This window comes from Staurois parvus, unplaced genomic scaffold (genome assembly GCF_062004578.1).
Source record: "Staurois parvus isolate SC_StPar_1 unplaced genomic scaffold, SC_StPar_1.0 ptg000735l, whole genome shotgun sequence".
Lineage (NCBI taxonomy): Eukaryota > Metazoa > Chordata > Amphibia > Anura > Ranidae > Staurois > Staurois parvus.
The window spans coordinates 1,238,563-1,258,380 of record NW_028318531.1 but is presented as its reverse complement, the minus strand read 5'-3'; the positions used below and the strand labels follow the sequence as shown (position 1 = coordinate 1,258,380).

General features: G+C 41.5%; 1 protein-coding gene across 4 annotated transcripts in view; it reads right to left on the bottom strand.

Annotated features, from left to right (window-relative positions):
• The window catches only part of THSD7B (thrombospondin type 1 domain containing 7B), an 805,377-nt gene that overhangs the window by 645,013 nt on the left and 140,546 nt on the right, over positions 1-19,818 (bottom strand). For 3 of the 4 annotated variants that reach the window (XM_089654059.1, XM_089654060.1, XM_089654057.1), the window contains exons 2-3: positions 14,374-14,560; positions 3,357-3,526 (exon numbers count right to left, since the gene is read on the bottom strand). In XM_089654059.1, the coding sequence (XP_089510185.1) occupies positions 3,357-3,498 (142 nt within the window). In that variant the 5' untranslated portion in view covers positions 3,499-3,526; positions 14,374-14,560. The remainder of the gene's footprint in view (positions 1-3,356; positions 3,527-14,373; positions 14,561-19,818) is intronic. The other variant, XM_089654058.1, reaches the window with a different exon arrangement.

Genomic DNA, 19,818 nt, shown 5'->3' with positions numbered 1-19,818 from the left:
ACTCAGAAGAACTTTGTAAAGAAAACAGTTTACAGAGCTGAAAAATTTAGCGTTGGCAGTTGGTTTGTAGAGCGATACGAAGCTAATGATATGCGGAGCGCAGGGGGATAGCTCACAAGTCTGAAAGGTTCCAGGAAACATTTCCTCGAAGATATCTGTAAGCTGCCATTGCTGACCTCTTCTTCAAAAAATGGTCCCATGGCTTCCATACACTCTGAGACAGTGATATGGAGAAAATATAATAAATTCTGACTTTTCTTCAATTTTTATTTGCTGCATGCCTGTTGCAGAATCCTGAAGTACTAATACATAGGTAGCAAGGAATCTACAATTTTCAGAAGGAGGTCAATAATAGCAACCTTCCTGATAGGTATGTTTTTATCAATGAAAAGTATGGTATGCATGCTTAAAAGGTGCCTTTAGAGCACAAATAAATATTCCACTAATTGTAAAAATAAAAAATTCAGCTCCAGCTGCAATACTTACCTTTCGTTTGGCGGTGTTCCCTACAGACTCACCTGCTCTGCAAGCAGGGGCGGACTGACCATTTGGAAACTTGGGCACTGCCCGAGGGCCCGGGGTCAGTAGGGAGCCCCATGAGATGCCCCTGGTACTTTTCTCATAGGCTTTTTTGAGTTTGGGCACGGACACAGGGGCCCCATGATCCCCTATTGCCCGGGGGCCCCATGAGTTGTTAGTCCGTCCCTGTCTGCAAGCCATGTTAAATGATGGGTGGAGTGAATATATGGAATATCTTTTTAGTCTTCTCACTGACTGGTTGAATAATCCTCTAATCAGCAGAAAGGGTGCATGTCAAGAGAAGAAGTTGCTGAAGTAAGATGGTCTCATGTATGGTGCAGTAATCAGGTTTGGCCCACCTTGTAGATGAGTTGGTGTTTCATCTTGGAGAATCATGGTAACAATTACTGTGTTCCTCAGGACCTTCTGAGATACATCTGACTGGAGAATACTTAGGGAGAAGTACATTGTCCTAGTGACTTATGTTGGGCTACACTTACAAAGCATAACTGGTTGTTATGTGCCAGGATTTACATATGTGCAAGAGATTTGTCTTTTTCTCTAACAAATAAAGGTCAGTAGTTGAGCATTGAGTGTGCATCTTTCCATCTACTGCACCATATAAAAACATAAGCCTAACAGCTGGATTAGCAGGGAATATCAGAGGAGGAAAACCAAATATGTTATGGACACCAGTGAGTGGTGGAAGAGAGAGAGAAAAGGAGTTTAGCCTCTGGAATCACGGAGAATGACAAAGGTCCTCTTTTGGAGAGGTGGTGTGGTGGCAAGTCAGGAGTTCACGTTCAGTCTCTGGGTGAGTGACATACTAAGGCTCCCCATTGACGAATGAATGAATGATGTAAGTGACCATAACAAAATTCTATTGAAAGATGGCCTACTTGCCTTTGCAGGATATTTACGTAATGTGAATCTTTAGCAAGCAATAACCTTTGAATCAAAATTGAAGCGCCACACTGAAATATTGGAGTCTGGGCTGTCACCCAAACAAGCTGTTGGATGTTACTGAGTTCTTTTTAATAACTTACCATATTCAGAGCATAAACCGAAGCACAAACAGACCTCTTATTTCCACAAGCCTTGATGACGGGGACCATGTGTGGACCCCGAAACACTTTGGATCTTGTACCCAATTAATATTCAGAATAGAACCTTACTTTGGACTCATATTTCAGTGTGGCACTTTGATTTTGATCCAAACATTGTCTTTACATCCTGAGAGTATTGCGATAGTTCCTTGGTGCCCGGAAGCTGCCTGCATTTCACCCAGATACCCCTCAAAGGCCAGTGCCATCAACTACTACTCAAAGCAAGAAGCTACCTGTCAGACAGGCAGTCCTCAATCTGCCCATTGTGCCCCCAATATCAGACTTACACTTCAATGAATTCTTGATTTTGCTCTGACTGGCATCTCACACACGGATACTTGAAACCTCAGCAGCCAATGGGTAGAAAGTGTGTATTGGGCTACTGATAGCATTGCTCTTAGGGCTCATGTACACTGCAGCTGCTAAACTGACGTTCAGGAGCTGTTCAGCATTTTTTTCAGCAGCCCCTGAACTCTCCCTAATGTTTTCCTATGAGTCCATGTACACATCTTCATTTACAGTCATTTACAGGCAGCTGAGTTTACAGTTGTTTTTTTGAATGCACCAAACTTGCGTTCAAGAGTACATTTTACCGGCGTTTCAAATGCCAAACGCTTGTAAACGCATGTAAATGCGGTTAACCACGTTTAGAAGCGTTTTTTAACTGTTCCATATCCAGATGCTGTCCAGAGCCTTTTTTCCTCATCAGAAATGCATGCAAAGTGTTTTCCATGTATTCAAATGGACCCAATACACCAACACAGTCAGTTCCAAGTTTTGGAAGGAAAAAAGGAAGGAAAAAATGGTAGAACGTGCCGCATTATGCCCATGATGGGATCCATAGTGAATACAACCAGAAAAGACAGGTCATCCAAACACATACTGCTCTCTCTGCTTCTGCTCTCTCTATTTCTCTCAAAATGTCTGAAATAGTTACTTTTCTACTGTTTTTCAGTGCATTCTGAGCATTTGGGAAGGTCTCCTGAGGTTATTTTTAAAAACGCTTCTGAATGCAAATGCACATAAACGCGGAATGCAAACGCGGCTAAACAGATGTTTTTTAACCTATGTTTTCCAGCAGTCAGTCCATCGTTCAGAAGAGTTTTCCAAATGCCCTGTTTTCATGAGCCCTTACTTGTTAACAGGATGGTGGAGGGCAGGGCATAGCAGAGTAGAATGAAAGTCAATGCCACAGTTATATCATGCACTCGGGGGGCTTGGGGTGAGGTCACATGGACATGGATCTGATTATTAAAGAGGAACTATTAACTTTATAAACCATGACAGGTATCCCCTAAGCCGACCATAAAGCCATATTCTGAAAATGTAGAATAAAATGTTACAAAACCTATTGTTTCTTTTAAAATAAACAGGTTAATTCAACAACCATCTCACCTTCTCTAATTACAGTAGACCAGGGGCGGACTGACCATTTGGAAACTTGGGCACTGCCCGAGGGCCCGGGGTCAGTAGGGGGCCCCATGAGATGCCCCTGGTACCTATTTCATAGGCTTTTTTGAGCTTGAGCAAAGACACAGGGGCCCCATGATCCCCTATTGCCCGGGGGCCCCATGAGTTGTCAGTCCGCCTCTGCAGTAGACTGATATCTAAATAGGTTTCTATAGCAAAAAATGCACTACTATCTACAGAAATAGACTTACAGCCTCAATTTCCAAGACTGAAATCACATAGTCCACTAACATTTTATCAAGAAGGCATGGGAACATTTACCTGACTTCCAGAAGAACTGTTTGCTTTCTTTTTCCCCCAAGTCAGCTCTTACAGGAGGCATTAGCAGAGCCACAAACAGCAAGAATTTTTTCACATTTGGCCAGGGGCAGAGGCCTGGAGCCTGGTCATGACTGGGATACATCCTGCCGCTGGAATTCTTCTCTGTTCACCTAGAAGAATAATACATTGTCAGAGTGCTTATCACATTCAAGAATACTTCCCAATAACTAATCCCAATGATTGAGCTTTGTCAAATCAGGCTTTCTTTGTGCAGACCCAACTGTTGGTAAAGCTGGGGTCTGGTTTGTCACACTTCCAGGGAATTTCAACTTTTGATTTACATTTTTGATTTGCTAACATTGATAAATATCAGTTAACTTGTTTGTGCAGTTTACTGTATCAATTAATTTGTTCTCAAGGGTCGCTTTGCACAAACTATAAGGCTCAGAGAAAAAAAAACAAGTCGCTAAGCATAAAACCCCTTTAAAATGGACGTATATGCAGATGTTAAAGTGGATCTTCATTCTCCCAAACAACACTGAATTTTCTTAATCTTTATGCTGCCTGCATTACTAAAGGGATACGAAAGTATGTGATATTTAGTTGTTTTGAACTTTTTTTTTACATTTCTTCAGTTACTTCCTGTTTTCCATGCCTAGGCAGACCCCCACAAATACCGGCCAGAAATGTGGGGAGGAGGCCCCCCTGCCCCAAAGCACCCCCTCATGTTGGGGGCATGTGGCCTGGTATGGTTCCTGACCTGCCGTGCTGCATAACGGTCTGGTACGGATTTTCTTTTGGGGGGGGCATGCCATTTTTGTTTTTTGGCGTCCCCCCAAAATTCATACCAGAACCGAAGGACCTAGTATGGATTGGGGGAGGACCCCAAACCATTTTGTTTTTTAATTTTTAATTGCTAGCAATTCTTTTTTTTTACATTCTGCTGTCAGTTGGTAACCCGCTGATAGCTGATGACTCGTTACATTACCGCATGTTTTCACTACTAAAATACCGCATGACTTCGTAAAATAACTCATGAATTATTTTAGTAGCATTTGTTAGTGAATGTCCACAAACCTTTGGAAAAAAGCTGTGCGGTATTTTACCACATACTCGTAAGATACGCTTTTTGAATTGTTCCCACTGTCATTCTCCCATTACACTTTTCTGAAGAGGACCTTAATAGACATAGCTAAGCACAGTCACTTGGCTGGAACTTGTGGATTGGTTTTGCATGATAAAAAATAATTGCGAAAAAAATTCTGCAGCTGCTGTGTATTTTGACAAGTCTGGAATTTACTTTTTCAGAACTGCTAATTTCCTAAAGCTCTGCTTTAACAATAACCCTCCGAAAGCTTGACACACCAAAATGATTTTCATTCTGTTATCTTTCAGGACATACAAGGCTTTTGTCTGATAGATTGTTTTAATAAGTACTCTGCATGCATTTTTTATTACATGCACCAAAAATGGATAAAGAATGCACTTTTAGATGTCTAACTTTTATTTATTTAATTTTCTTTTTTAGAACTAACATTTATTTAAACATTTTCTCTAAAATATTTTCTATATAAATCCTCCTAATTTTAAATAAATGCAGACTTTGATAGATAACTCACTAGTATATGACTGAAAAACATCCTTGTATATTGTAAAACTGGTGCTTTTATGTTTTCTTCTTTTAATGAAAGATAATGGAAAATAAAATTAAAACCTGCAATCTTTCCAACAAAGGTATCGATTTAGCAGGATTTTATTTTTACACTCACAAATGCTTTGAATGCAATGCTTTGAACATGCAAGACATTGTTTGTTAATAAGATGAACGTAAACCGTATTTTTCATCATAGTTGGCATCATCTTTCATTTTATATCATTTTCTTAAGCAAACAGTTTTTTTTAGTTTATGCCAGGACGGTTAGTCCATGTTACTCAGATGCTTACTTTTGCACCTGGATACCTGTCATTCTCTGGATGTTTTTTTCACCAAATAAAATAATCATACTACACTATGGAGTTCTCTCTGCTTTAAACTCCCCTGGGGAGGATTACGTTACAGATTCCCAGGACCCAGAGAGGGAGCCCCATACAACTGGTGAGCTGACCTATCCAGGGGAGGACTGACAACTCATGGGGCCCCCGGGCAATAGGGGATCATGGGGCCCCTAAGTCCTTGCCCAAACTCAAAAAAAGCCTATAAAAAGGTACCAGGGGCATTTCATGGGGCCCCCTACTGACCCCGTGCCCTCGGACAGTGCCCGAGTTCTTGAATGGTCAGTCCGCCCCTGGACCTATCCATCCCATAAAGGGACTTCTGGTATCCTTCCATTACACACCAGATGTTTCAGGACCTAGGCTTATACAGTGAGGGGTTTCACTTCATTCCTGTCCAGACCTGGATGACCTTCGATGACATCAGGATATTTACACACAAATGCGCATTTATTATGTGCTCTGGTGAGTGCGCATTCTTCTCATTTTTGACTGCACAAGCACCAAGTTCTAGATGATCACAGGATTCCCGTTTATGATCTGTAATGTACAGCGCTGAGCGAACTATTGGCGCTTTATAAATACTGTATAATAATAATAATAATATAATAATGATACCAGTCACTTTATAAACTATTTATTATACTGTTTTTAACACAGTGATCCTCTATGTACTTATTTTTAGCGCTGCACTTTATCACATTTTGTCTGTTTGAGGTTTTATTGGTTACCTTAGTGTGTAGCAGCTTATAGTGCGCTCGCAATTATTTATGTATTATTAGTTTTTTTTAGTTTGTTGCAAAAATTCTTGCCTGGAGATTCTGCCAGTAACAGCACTTGCTGACAACACAACACTGTCTTAAAGAGGAACTTCAGTCCACTTTCATTTTGCTCCACCACCCCCCCGCCGCCGCCACTTTTATTACTATGGCACATACACAGATGTGCCAAAGGGCTCTGTCCATCTTTCAGGTCCTGGCCGTTCAGTACTTCTGCGCATGTACAGGAGATTTCCTACTCATGTAGAAGTTTTGGAACTTGCAAAACAGCCATCTTATGTACATGCATGGGGTCCCCGTGTACAGGTAAAGCTGTGCGTGCACAGATGTGTAGTAAACCCGCATGTACACAGATTCCTTGTAGGACTCAGATGGGCTCAGTGTAATACATTTGGTAAAAACTATAGTACTGTACAAAAGTTTTAGGCAGATGTAAAAAAGTGTTGTAAATGAAGAATTATTTCAGAAATAGAAGTGTTCATAGTTTACTTTTTATCAATTAACAGAATGGAAACAAAATGAACAGAAGTGAAATCCAAATCAAATCAATACTTGGTGTGAATGCCCTTTGCCTTCAAAACAGCATCAATTCCTCTAGATCTCGACATCATTGAGGCTGTCTGGGATTACAGAAGGATTTGAGGCAGCCTACATCCACAAAAGATCTGTGTTAGTTCTCCAAGATGTTTGAAACAACCTACCTGTTGAGTTCCTTCAAAAACTGCGTGCAGGTGTACCTAGAAGAATTGATGCTGATTTGAAGCCAAAAGCTGGTAACACCAAATATTGATTTGATTTAGATTTTCTTCTGTTTTGAATTTTTTAAATTGATAAAAAAAACTATTAAAATACATATTTTTGAAAGCGTTCTTACTTTAGAGAATTTCTTCACACCTGCCTAAAACGTATGCACAGTACTGTATATTTGGGCAAGAAACATTTAATCAGCGAGAAATAATGCTGAAAAATATATGTTGGATTTGCATAAACCTTTAGGCTACGTTCACACTAGCCTTGTTAGCAAGTGGCAGACAGGCATTTGGGAAGTGTTTTTACCATTTCCCAAGCGCCTGGGAAAATTCTGCACATTGCAGCACACAGTGCTGTTCAAACGGGAGCGTTAGCATCGCGTTGCGTCGCGGCAAAACGGACACCTTTGGTCGAGTCAGGAGGAGTTGAAGCCTCCAATTCAAGTCTATGGTGCTGCTCCGCAAACTCCCAGCCGGCGTTTGTGAGGCGTTTGCGGAGCGGTAACACCATTCAAACTTCATTATATAACGCTTGGCAAACGATTAGCAACCGTCGCTAAACCGCGCATGCAGTGTTTGTGGAGCGTTTGCAGAGCGTTAAAAACGCTCCGCAAACGCCGGAACAGCGCTTGTCAAATGCTATAGGGGCATTTCTTCATCCAGGTCATGGTGGCCTAAATCAACTAGGAGGAGCATTTGTGCATGGGCATCCCCTCCCAGAAGTGGTGAGGCAGCGCATGGTGGGCTTGGCGCATCAAGGCGTGCGTCAATGTGACATCTCTCGGCAGCTGAAGGTCAGTCATGGATCTGTCAGTAAGATTCTTGCCAGGTAAGAAGCCAGGGAGTAAGTCATCTAATTGAAAGAAAAGTGTTCACCTAACCTCCCTTTGTATAGGAGAGTGTTCCCACTATAATACTTTAAACTTTTTATGTTGACATTGTCTATATTCCTAGATTGTAAGCTCGAAAGAGCAGGGCCCTCGATCCCCTCTTGTTTTGCATTGTATTGGTATTGTTCTGTCACATGTTCTGTCAGTGTAATGTACAGCGCTGAGCGAACTATCGGCGCTTTATAAATACTGTATAATAATAATAATTTGGCAAGAGTTGGAAAAACAGTCCAAAAGTGTGAACGAGGCCTTACTCTTATGTGTTAACGAATCATATTGTTGACTGCAATCTAAAAGACATCTGCTGCCATTTAAACTGCCAACAAGGTAAGCAAAGACCTAAACCTGTAAAAGTTGCAAAAAGGACAAGGACGGACAATGCATAGAGATGGGACAAATCTTATCTGACAATAGCATGAGAATCTGCGTCAGAGCAGCTAATGCGGCTAAGCTTACCGTAAACAAAAACAGCAATTTAATTACCCTACGCACTAAATAAATTATGTATTTAATCATTCGGTGTGTTCCATCTGCACTCCCCTTAATAAAATCCAATCTAATGTAATTTGTTTCTGATTCATCTGCCTGTAATCTTTATTAGCTCTCTTATTTGGGTTTTAATTTGATGTCTCTGCTACATTATAAAAATATACTGTATATTTAATTTGGTTTAGTGGAGCTAACAACACCCTCATCATTAAAGCAAACGGATGGTGTGAATGCTGAGTATTATAGCACTATCATCTGATCCACTGGCAATATGGCAGTGGAATTTTGATGATTTCAGTTATTGCATTGCTCAACATTTTGCTAATTACAATCATGCAAAATGCCTAAAGCTAGTGGTTTGAAGAGAGCATAAAACGTTCCATTATGCTGAATGGTATAGAAAGTAATACACTGTATGTAAAATGTTTGAGGAATGTGATTATCACACCAATATGAGCTTGTTGGAAACCCCATTCCAAAACCTTGGGTCGAGACAAATATTTAGCCCCCTTCTTATGGCTATAATGTTCTCCACTCTCCTTGGAAGGCATTCTATAAGGTTTAGGAGTATGGCTGTGGAGATTTTTGCCTGTTCAGCTAAAAGAGAATTTACCAATCAACATGAGAAGACCTGGCTTTCGATGAGCATTTCAGTTCATCCCAAAGGTTTTCAGTAGGATTAGGTCTCTGGGCAGGCCACTTGAGGTTCTCCACACCAGACTCATGAAACCATATCTTTAATCCTGGAAATCCCCCACCCTTAGTGTTGCTGCTGTCAAAACCAGAGTAACACAAGCCATGATACATGCAAAGGTGGAAGCCACTATTCTAGACACGATCCCTAAATTTTTGCACATATGGAACCCTTGGGTAGAGCGCTTCCTCCTGCCTAACTTTGATGAATCACTCCTTCTCCCTTGATTTCTATACTGTGCGCCTAGGATACTGTCAATAGTCCTTCGTGGGCAACACGTAGAGTCTGCTGTAAATTAGTCGATTGTTCATGGAGTCATTGTTATTGTTCCTCTTCCCATACCCTCCCTTCCTCCCCCGTCTGATCCCCCTTCAAACTTCCCCCTACTTCTTAAATGCACTTAGGAGACGTTATTTTGATTGGCTGGGACGATAATTTTATTTATTGCCGACTCTTATGTTCCTGCTTTTGCTAGAATTGTATAGACATCTGTAATGTGATCCTCATTCATTTTTCTTCATTGTCCTACTGCCTCTTCATTGTCCAATGTATATCAACAAAGTCTCCTTGTTTGTGTTGTTAAAGTTTTCTCTCTTGTTAATAAAAATGTATGAACAAGAAACCATATCTTTATTGATACTCATGTAAACTGCAAAAGCTCTGAACAAGAGAACCAAAATAATCCATCAACCTCAGCTGCTACATACAGTAGATATAAAAAGTGTACACACCAGTGTTAAAATGTCAGGTTTCTGTGATGTAAAAAAATGAGACAAAGATAAATCATTTCAGAACTTTTTCTACCTTTAACCTCCTCGGCGGTATGATTCTTTCCGATTTGTTGTGCTGAAAGCGGTACCATTTTTTTTCATGCAAATATGTAGTTTTTTATTGTAGGCTGTAATTTTTAGAAATAATTCACTGAAATCTGTACGAACAAGAGTCTAATATACATCCCGGATATGATAAAAAATGAAACACGAAATCATAAATTATAATTTAATAAATAATCATAAAAAATAATAATATAATAATAATACATTTAATTCAATAATATAATCAAACCAAAAACACTGAAATTTGAAATACAGAGGCAAATTCGCACATCGCTGAGCAAAGTCGCAAAATTGTTTTCAGTGTCTGATGACGAATTTCCCCCACGAATCATTATCACTCAATTCTGCAAGTGGTTCTGATTTACTATCGCTGTTCTCTAGCCGGTCTAAAACCGCTTTTAGGGACAAAATATATGTGAAATGCATTGAAACAGCAATGACAGCAAAAATGACATTTTTTGAAAATTTCAAATTTCCCGCCGGTTCCGGCGCCCGTACATCCCGACGTCACAGGGACCGGAACACAGAAGCCGGATGCTGGCATCAGCCGGAGGAGATGGCCGGGGACGCTGCAGGGGACACATCGCGTTAGCGAAGGACAAGGTAAGTGCTGCAGGGACCCCCTGAGCAACGCCGCATGGTAAGCCCGAGTGTAGCTCGGGGTTACCGCTCTTGGTATGGAAATTTTTCCCTGAGCTACACTCGGGAAAACCGCTAAGGAGGTTAATGTGACCTACAAACTGTACACCTCAATTGAAAAACAAACTGAAAGCTTTGGGGGGGGGGGAGTAAACATAAAAAACTAAAATAATGTGGTTGCATAAGTGTGCACATCCTCTTATAACTGGGAATATAGCTGTGCTCAGAATTAAGCAATCACATTCACAATCATGTTAAATAGGAGTCAGTACACACCTCCCATCATTTAAAGTGCCTCTGATTAACCCCAAATAAAGTTCAGCTGTTCTAGTAAGTCTTTCCTGACATTTTCTTAGTCGCATCCTACAGCAAAAGCCATGGTCCGCAGAGAGCTTCCAAAGCAGCAGTGTGATCTCATTGTTAAAAGGTATCGGTCAGGAGAAGGGTACAAAAGAATTTCCAAGGCATTAGATATACCATGCAACACAGTGAAGACAGTCATCATCAAGTGGAGAAAATATGGTGCAACAGTGACATTACCAAGAACTGGACGTCCCTCCAAAATTGATGAAAATACAAGAAGAAAACTGGTCTGGGAGGCGGCCAAGAGGCCCGCAGCAACATTAAAGGAGCTGCAAGAATATCTGGCAAGTACTGACTGTGTGGTACATGTGACAACAATCTCCCGTATTCTTCATATGTCTGGGCTATGGGGTAGAGTGGCAAGACAGAAACCTTTTCTTACGAAAAAAAGCATCCAAAACCAGATAAATTTAGCAAAAACACATCTGAAGTCTCTCAAAAGCATGTGGGAAAATGTGTTATGGTCTGATGAAACCAAAATTGATCTTTTTGGCCATAATTCCAAAAGATATGTTTGGCGTAAAGACAACACCACACATCACCAAAGGAGCACCATACCCATAGTGAAGCATGGTGGTGGCAGCATCATGCTTTGGGGCTGTTTTTCTTCAGCTGGAACTGGGGCCTTAGTCAAGGTAGAGGGAATTATGAACAGTTCCAAATACCAGTCAATATTGGCACAAACCCTTCAGGCTTCTGCTAGAAAGCTGAACATGAAGAGGAACTTCATCTTTCAGCATGACAATGACCCAAAGCATACATCCAAATCAACAAAGGAATGGCTTCACCAGAAGAAGAGGAAAGTTTTGGAATGGCCCAGCCAGAGCCCAGACCTGAATCCGATCGAAAATCTGTGGGGTGATCTGAAGAGGGCTGTGCACAGGAGATGTCCTTGCAATCTGACAGATTTGGAGTGTTTCTGCAAAGAAGAGTGGGCAAATATTGCCAAGTCAGGATGTGCCATGCTGATAGACTCATACCCATAAAGACTGTGTGCTGGAATCACATCAAAAAGTGCTTCAACAAAGTATTAGTTTAAGGGTGTGCACACTTATGCAACCATATTATTTTAGTTTTTTATTTTTACTTCCCTCCACCTTAAAGATTTCAGTTTGCTCTTAAACTGAGGTGTACAGTTTATAGGTCACAGTAAAGTTGGAAAAAGTTCTGAAATGATTTATCTTTGTCTCACTTTTTTACATCACAGAAACCTGACATTTTAACGGGTGTGTAGACGTTTTATATCCACTGTATATGAAACTCAAGTAAAATACCATAGATACATTTTAAACAATGTAGTGATCACCATATCCCTAACTACTTGTATTATAAACTTAAACATAAATAATAAATCAAATGTGATACAAAGTATAATAAACAGATTCTTGAAATTTATCATCAAATCACGTATTAAAGTCTATGAAAAAAACACCCAGACTGGATATCGTGTGTACTCTCCAGCGCTCCAGGAAATGAATTGCCAAAGCAGGGGCGGACTGACAACTCATGGGGCCCCTGGGCAATAGGGGATCATGGGGCCCCTGTGTCCATGCCCAAACTCAAAAAAGCCTATGAAAAAGGTACCAGGGCATCTCATGGGGCCCCCTACTGACCCCGGGCCCTCGGGCAGTGCCTGAGTTTCCAAATGGTCAGTCCGCCCCTGTGCCAAAGGGAAACCAAGGGGACCAGGACAGAGGTGGCCTAAAGATAATGCTTCAAGGGTGCAGCCCTCCTCAGATGGGAGAATCAAGTACTAGAAAAAGAACAGACAGGTGGCGCACACATCTAGGGCATTATCCAAGATTTATTCAAAGATATAAAAGACAAAAACATACAGTACTTACAGACAAAGCATGTATAAAAAGCTTTTGCATAATGGAGATGGCCGCAACAGCGGGCAAGATGTTCCAACTGTCAGTGCAGTCAGGAGGCTGATGTGTTTCGGGGACTGATTTGATATTTATCAATCAGCTGCTGCACCTGAAGGACTCTAATGAGAAAAGTGGCAGGGTCTGCAGCCTTACAGATGTCATTTCCCTTTTGGAGTATTTCACCAAAAATTACATTTTTGTTGCAGGGGATGTAAAAAATCTGACTTAGTTAAGACTTTGGGGAAAATCAGTAAGCCAATCACACAAGCAGGAAATAATATTTTCAGGGGGTGTTCTGTACACCATCTGTGTACAGAATACATCCAGGTTGCCATATTGTACTGCATTTTACAGAAAATTATAGCACTGCAGATCGAAAAGGAAAAGTAATTTTAATAACATTCAATTATAATATGATTTGAGTCTCAATTGTATACGTTAAATAATTTTTTTTTCTATTTGCTCATTTTTTTCCCTACGAGAGTGGAGTTACCCTTTAAATCGCTTTCGTGTTTTACATAGACTTTATTAGGTGATTTGGAGAAGAATTTGAAGGTACTCTTGATTATATAGTGAAAAGTATACCTTATGAAGCTGCTTCAAGCTGTGGATGGAAAAAGATCTCCCCTCCAGCAAGTGAGAAGAGGGGAGCATGAGTCCGAGAGATTCCAGTGTCAGCCAATACACCGAGTGACCAAGCCCCAGTGGGTGGGGCAAAACGCATCAGAGGGCATGGCCAGAATGGTGGCTGAGGCCATTCCTTAACCCCTAGATGCCGAGCGCACAAAAATATGCGGCCTCTCGATGTGCGCCCTACGCGCTCCCAGCACATGTCCGTGACTCACGGAAAGGTCCCAATCTTCCCTTGCGATCGGGACCTTTTCTGATCATGTGACCGCCGTGACAGTGAATCATGGCGGTCACATGACCCTAAAACCCCGCCTCCTGTTTTCTGAAACTCTTAAAGGGCCGGGAGGCGTCGGTGCACAGGGGTTAACATTGGACTCCTGGGGTCGGTTGGGCAGCGTCCATCCCTTCACTCTTTATTATATGTTGTATCACATTTGATGTATTATTTGAGAATAACTCACATGGGTGTTTGGGGATATTAGGAATGCTACATTTATAATTCGTCTATGTGTTTACAGACCTGACTTTTACACAAGGGCACAGTCATGCTGGAACAAAAAAAGCCTGAACCAAACTGTAACTACAATGATTACAATTGTCTAAAAATGTCTTTGTATTTTGTTGCAATAACTGTTACCACAAGGCTGGACGTGCACAATTGTCCAAAATGGTGCCCTTTATCAGAAACACCTGAACTCAGTCATTTGGAAGATTGCATTCACGCATTTTTTGCCATCCTTACCTGCCATTATTACCTGCAATTGATTGGCCCTGGATACAGACAGTGTCCATAGATGGATTGAAATTTATCCGATTCCTGTTGAACCGGCCAAATTTCAATCCATCTATGGCTGGCTTTGGCCGCCAGGACAAATAGAGAGGTTTAATTTCCCTAACAAGGACACAGAGAGCAAATAAAAAACCTGTCAGGGATTCGAATCATTCTCCACTCTATCCAAAACTAAAAAAAATTGGCCTAATTATACATTAAATTTTGTTTTGCAATGCTGATAGTTTCCTTTTATTGACCCTACAGCTTCAAGCTGCCCTGACCTACGTCTGCCAAATAGAATATGCCAACTTACCCAATATTGATCTCACAGAAGCATCGCTTGGATTGGTCCTATATGCTGGAATAGCACTGTGTGATTGGGTGTTTGCTATAACTTGTTAAATTTCCCTCTGTTGGGTTCATCACAAGGGTGATCGAAGTATAATGCAGCTGAACGTCTTCCGAACACTTTGTGCATCACTGTGAAGAGCCGGGTTCACCTATCAGACAAAAGGCACAATGGTAAGTGTTCAATCAGTTTATAGCCAACCAGAACAGTGCACAATGGGAGGGACAATTATTAACCACTTGCCCTCCAGAGGATTTACCCCCCTTCCTGACCAGGCCATTTTTTGCGATACGGCGCTGCGCTACTTTAACTGACAATTGTGCAGTCATGCAACTCTGCACCCAAATGAAATTTACATCCTCTTTTTTTCCACAAATAGAGATTTCTTTTGGTGGTATTTGATCACCTATGCAGTTTTTATTTTTTGCGTTATAAACAAACAAAGACCGACAAGTTTGAGAAAAAAAACAATATTTTTGACTTTTTGTTATTAAACATGTCCAGTAAAAAAGATGTAAGAATCAAATTTCGTCATAATTTTAGGTTGAAATGTATTCTGCTCCATGTCTTTGCTAAAAAAAAATCCCAATACATGTAAATTAATTGCTTTATGTGAAAGTTCTAATGTTTAAAAATGGCGGTATACTGTATATACTGGAATTTATTTTTTCACTAGTAATGGTGGCGATCAGCGACTTATAGTGGGACTGCAGTGGGCATTCTGACACTGGGGGGGAACTGACTTGGTGTCACTGACATCCCCAGTCACACCAATACAGTGATCAGTGCTAATAAAAAGCACAGGCACTGTACGAATGGCACTGGGCAGGAAGGGGTTAACATGTGGGGCGATCAAAGGGTTAACTGTGTGCTATGTGCTGCTTTACTATAAGGCTATGTGCTGTGTTTCACTGTAAGCACACTACTTTGTATGGCTCTGCTATGCAGGGCCATACAAAGCAGTATGCTGGAGCTAACGGGGTTGAGATCTGTGTTGTTTATCCACAGGTCTCTCCCCCGTTGGAGATACTCGGCAATCACCAGGACCGGGACCCGGTGAATGACAGCCAAAGCCGCGAATGGCGGCGCGGGTAGGGCGTGTGCACACGCCCCCCTACCCGGAACTGCAAAATCATGTATATATACGTCATTTTGAGCACATGTGCCACCCTGTAGCAGTATTTCTGCTATAGGGCAGTGTGGAAGCTGTTGAGCATACACATAGAAGGTTTGCAGGTATAGCACTACCCTCTTGAGGGCCGCTGGATTTGTTTGGGTCCCCCTATGATCTGCACGGCCAAGCAACATGCATTTTTCCACACTTGTACAGAGTCAGTAAAGAGCTCTGTGCCTTGTACAGGACACCAGGGATGGGTCCTGGAGGGCAGGTATGTTTTCCCATTAATCAGGTTGTGGTCACTTTATGGGGGATGATAAGAGAATTTTTGAGTACCCCTGCAGGGTGGGGGGTTCCAGGGTAGTCCAGTTGGAGAAGAGAGGAATGATTTACAGTTCTCTCAGGATTGGTAAGTCCTTATTCGGGACCTGGAATTTTGAGTCTCTGAGAGACTTTGAGTGTGAATGATCCTCCAACACTGATTACAGGGACTCTGGTCCTGAAATGGTTAATCTGCCTGCAGGGGAGGTCTGAAAAGTAGCAGGCAGGAGCCAGCACCTGTCTGTGAGGTGTAATGGAGGACCACAGCTGTGAAAAAGTGTGGTCTGCCTGGTGACTGAGACTTTGTTTTCTAGGCCAGCCTTTCTCAACCAGGGTGCCAAAGCACCCTGAGGTGCCTCAAAGGCTTTTAAAGGGGTGCCTTGGCAAAATGCCCAAAAATTGTATATAAGCCCAGCAGGTGGATCAACATCCTAACCTAACAACAAATGACATCATCAGTTGATAAGGAGGACGTTGGGTGCATGCACATCACCCTTGTCTTCCCCTCTCCATCAGCACCGGGGTCACATTAGCAGAGTGAGGGAGACAAATGAGAGACGCACTGGAATACTAGTCAGTACCATACAAAGGTGTATTTGCTTTGGAAGAATAAATCACCTCTAACGTTGGGTGTACTGGATGTGTGTAAAATAGTGTTTTACATTTTAGATTGGGGTGCCTTGAGATTGCGCAGAATTTTAAAGGGTGCCTTGACTGAAGAAAGGTTGAGAAACACTGTTCTAGGCTCCTTCTGCTTTTCTTGTACCCCGAAGCTAATGAGAACCTTATCCCAGGCGTGGGACTGATATACTGGTGGTGAGTCATAAATATTGTTATCAATATACCAGTACTATGGACTGTTTGTATTTGTTTTGTTGAGGAAAACTTTTATTTTCCTGATTTTGAAGGAACAAAAAAGACAGTTTTCTTTTACAAATGGCTGGTTGGTGATCCTGGGCTCCCCGTATTACAATATATACTTATTTGTGTTCTCATTATTTTCTCTACCTAGCCTTCAAATGTACAGTTGCAAGAAAAAGTATGTGAACCCCTTGGGATTACATGGAGTTTTGCATGAATTGGGCATAAAATGTGCTCTGAACGTCATCTAAGTCACAACAATAGAAGAACACAGTCTGCTGAACATAATACTACACAAACATTAGATGTTGCCATGGTTTAATTGCACATAACATGTAAACATTCACAGTGCAGGGAGGAAAAAGTATGTGAGGCCCTAGCTTAATGACTTCTCCCAGAGCTAATTGGAGCCAGGAGTGAGCCAACCTTGACTCCAATCAGTGTGATGATATTGGATGTGTTGCTGACAGCTGTCCTGCCCTTAAAAAACACACACCTGTTTTGGGTTTACTGTTTTCAAGAAGAACTGTCTGATGTGAACCATGCCTCAAAAAGAGCTCTCAGAAGACCTACGATCAAGAATTGTTGATTTGCATGAAGCTGGAAAGAGTTACAAAAGTATCTCCAAAAGCCTTGATGTTCATGTGTCCACGGTAAGACAGACTGTCTACAAATGGAGAAAGTTTAGCACTGTTGCTACTCTCCCTAGGTGGAGTCATCCTGTAAAAATGACTGCAAGAGCACAGCGCAGAATGCTGCATGAGGTAAAGAAGAATCCCAGAGTGTCAGCTAAAGACCTACAGAAATCTCTGGCACATGCTAACATTTTTGTTGACATATCTACAATAAGGAAAACATTAAACAAGAATGGAGTAGATGGGAGGACACCACGGAGAAAGCCATTGCTGTCCAAAAAGAATATTGCAGCACGTTTGAAGTTTGCAAAAGAGCACCTGGATGTTCCACAGCACTACTGGCAAAATATACTGTGGACAGATGAAACCAAGATTGAGTTGTTTGGGAAGAACACACAACACTATGTGTGGAGAAAAAAAGGCCCAGCACACCAACATCAAAACCTCATCCCCACTGTGAAACATGGCGGAGGGAGCATCATGGTTTGGGGCTGCTTTGCTGCCTCAGGGCCTGGACGGATTGTTGTCATTGATGGGAAAATGAATTCCAGAGTTTATCAAGACATTTTGCAGAAAAACGTACGACCATCTGTCCGCCAACTGAAGCTCCGCAGAGGATGGGTGATGCAACAGGACAATGACCCAAAGCATACAAGTAATTCAACAAAACAATGGCTGCAACAGCTCAGAATACGCCTTCTGGAGTGGCCCAGTCAGAGTCCTGACCTCAACCCAATTCAAATGCTGTGGCATGACCTTAAGAGAGCGATTCACACCAGACATCCCAAGAACATTGCTACACTGAAACAGTTTTGTGAAGAGGAGTGGTCCAAAATGATTCCAGATCGTTGTGCAGGTCTGATCTGCAACTACAGGAAACGTTTGGTTGAGGTTATTGCTGCCAAAGGAGGGTCAACCAGTTATTAAGTCCAAAGGTTCACATACTTTTTCCTCCCTGCACTGTGAATGTTTACATGTTATGTGCAATTAAACCATGGCAACATCTAATGTTTGTGTAGTATTATGTTCAACAGACTGTGTTCTATTGTTGTGACTTAGATGACGTTCAGAGCACATTTTATGCCCAGTTCATGCAAAACTCCACGTAATCCCAAGGGGTTCACATACTTTTTCTTGCAACTGTATTTTATTTCTTTTATTCTCTTTTTTTTTTTATTTTATATCCTCTACTTATCATTAAAAAATTGATTGAAAGAACAAACTAAAAATCGCTGCAAAGATTATACCGTCCTTAAAAATGGATGAAACAGAGACGTGTTATTGCCTTTACGATGTTCAATTTTGTAAGAAGAAAAAAATCTGCAACTGCTCCTGAAAAAAAAATCCGATTTCCTCTTTAAATTCAACGGCTTTGCAGCAGATGTGGGATCTGGAATGTATCGCTTTTCTTTTATTCAATTATCAGCTCTTTCCGCCTCTTAATAGAACATATTTTGAACAAACAGTTTTGTTGACTCTTGAGATGTGTCAAACTGCAGCGCCAACACCGAGACATTCTCAGCTAAGTCAGCAGTGTGAACGGGACCTAATTGAGATGCTGTAAAACCAGGAGATAGTCAGGGATAATGGACGCCTCAGGGGCAATTATAGAAGTTAATGTGTCAAGTTTTTTTCCTTGACAAATAAAACGCTTTCTCCTACTTGTTTTAAAAGTCTTCCCGAGTTGTGTGGATGCTCGGGTGATGGATACGGCTGCATCTGATTCTAATCTACCTGCATTAAAACACAAATCCGCACATGCTACGGATAAAAGGAGAACATTTGTTATTCGACAATCCTCGATCAGCAGATTAAATGCTGAATGGAATTGTATTAAGTGCTGGAATACTTCACTAGTAAATAAATGCTGTAACCGTAGCAGATCCGGGACAGCGATGCGGAAACTATTATTTTACTGTAGTGGAGAACAAAAGACAGAGCGCACTAACCTTGCGCATTACCACCATAAACAATTCGTTGATTTATTGATTTAGGAGATATACTCACAAATGTTGTAGTAAAACAAGCCTTGTTTACTGAGGTAATGCGCAAGGTTGGTGCGCTCTGTCTTTTGTTCTCCACTACAGTTTGTATCGAACTTCCCCAGCTTCGTGTTAGAGCTGCAAAGCCTTTGATCGGTCCTGGACGAATTCCCATACTCTCCAATAGTACTGGTCCATCAGCCCCTACTGATCTGGGTCCCTGAGCGCAGGAAGTGTTGCATTTGTGTTAACTATTATTTTACGTTAGGGGTCTCCAAGCTTTCAAAACAATAGGCCAGTTTATTGTCCTTCAGACTTTTGCTGTGCCGGACTGTGGCCAGAGGGAGTAGAAAATGTCCTGGAGTCAGTGGGAGGAATAGTGCCCCATCATTGGTGTCAGTGGGAGGAATAGTGCTCCATCATTGGTGTCAGTGGGAGGAATAGTGCCCCATCTTTGGTATTAGAGGGAGGAATAGTGTCCCATCATTGGTGT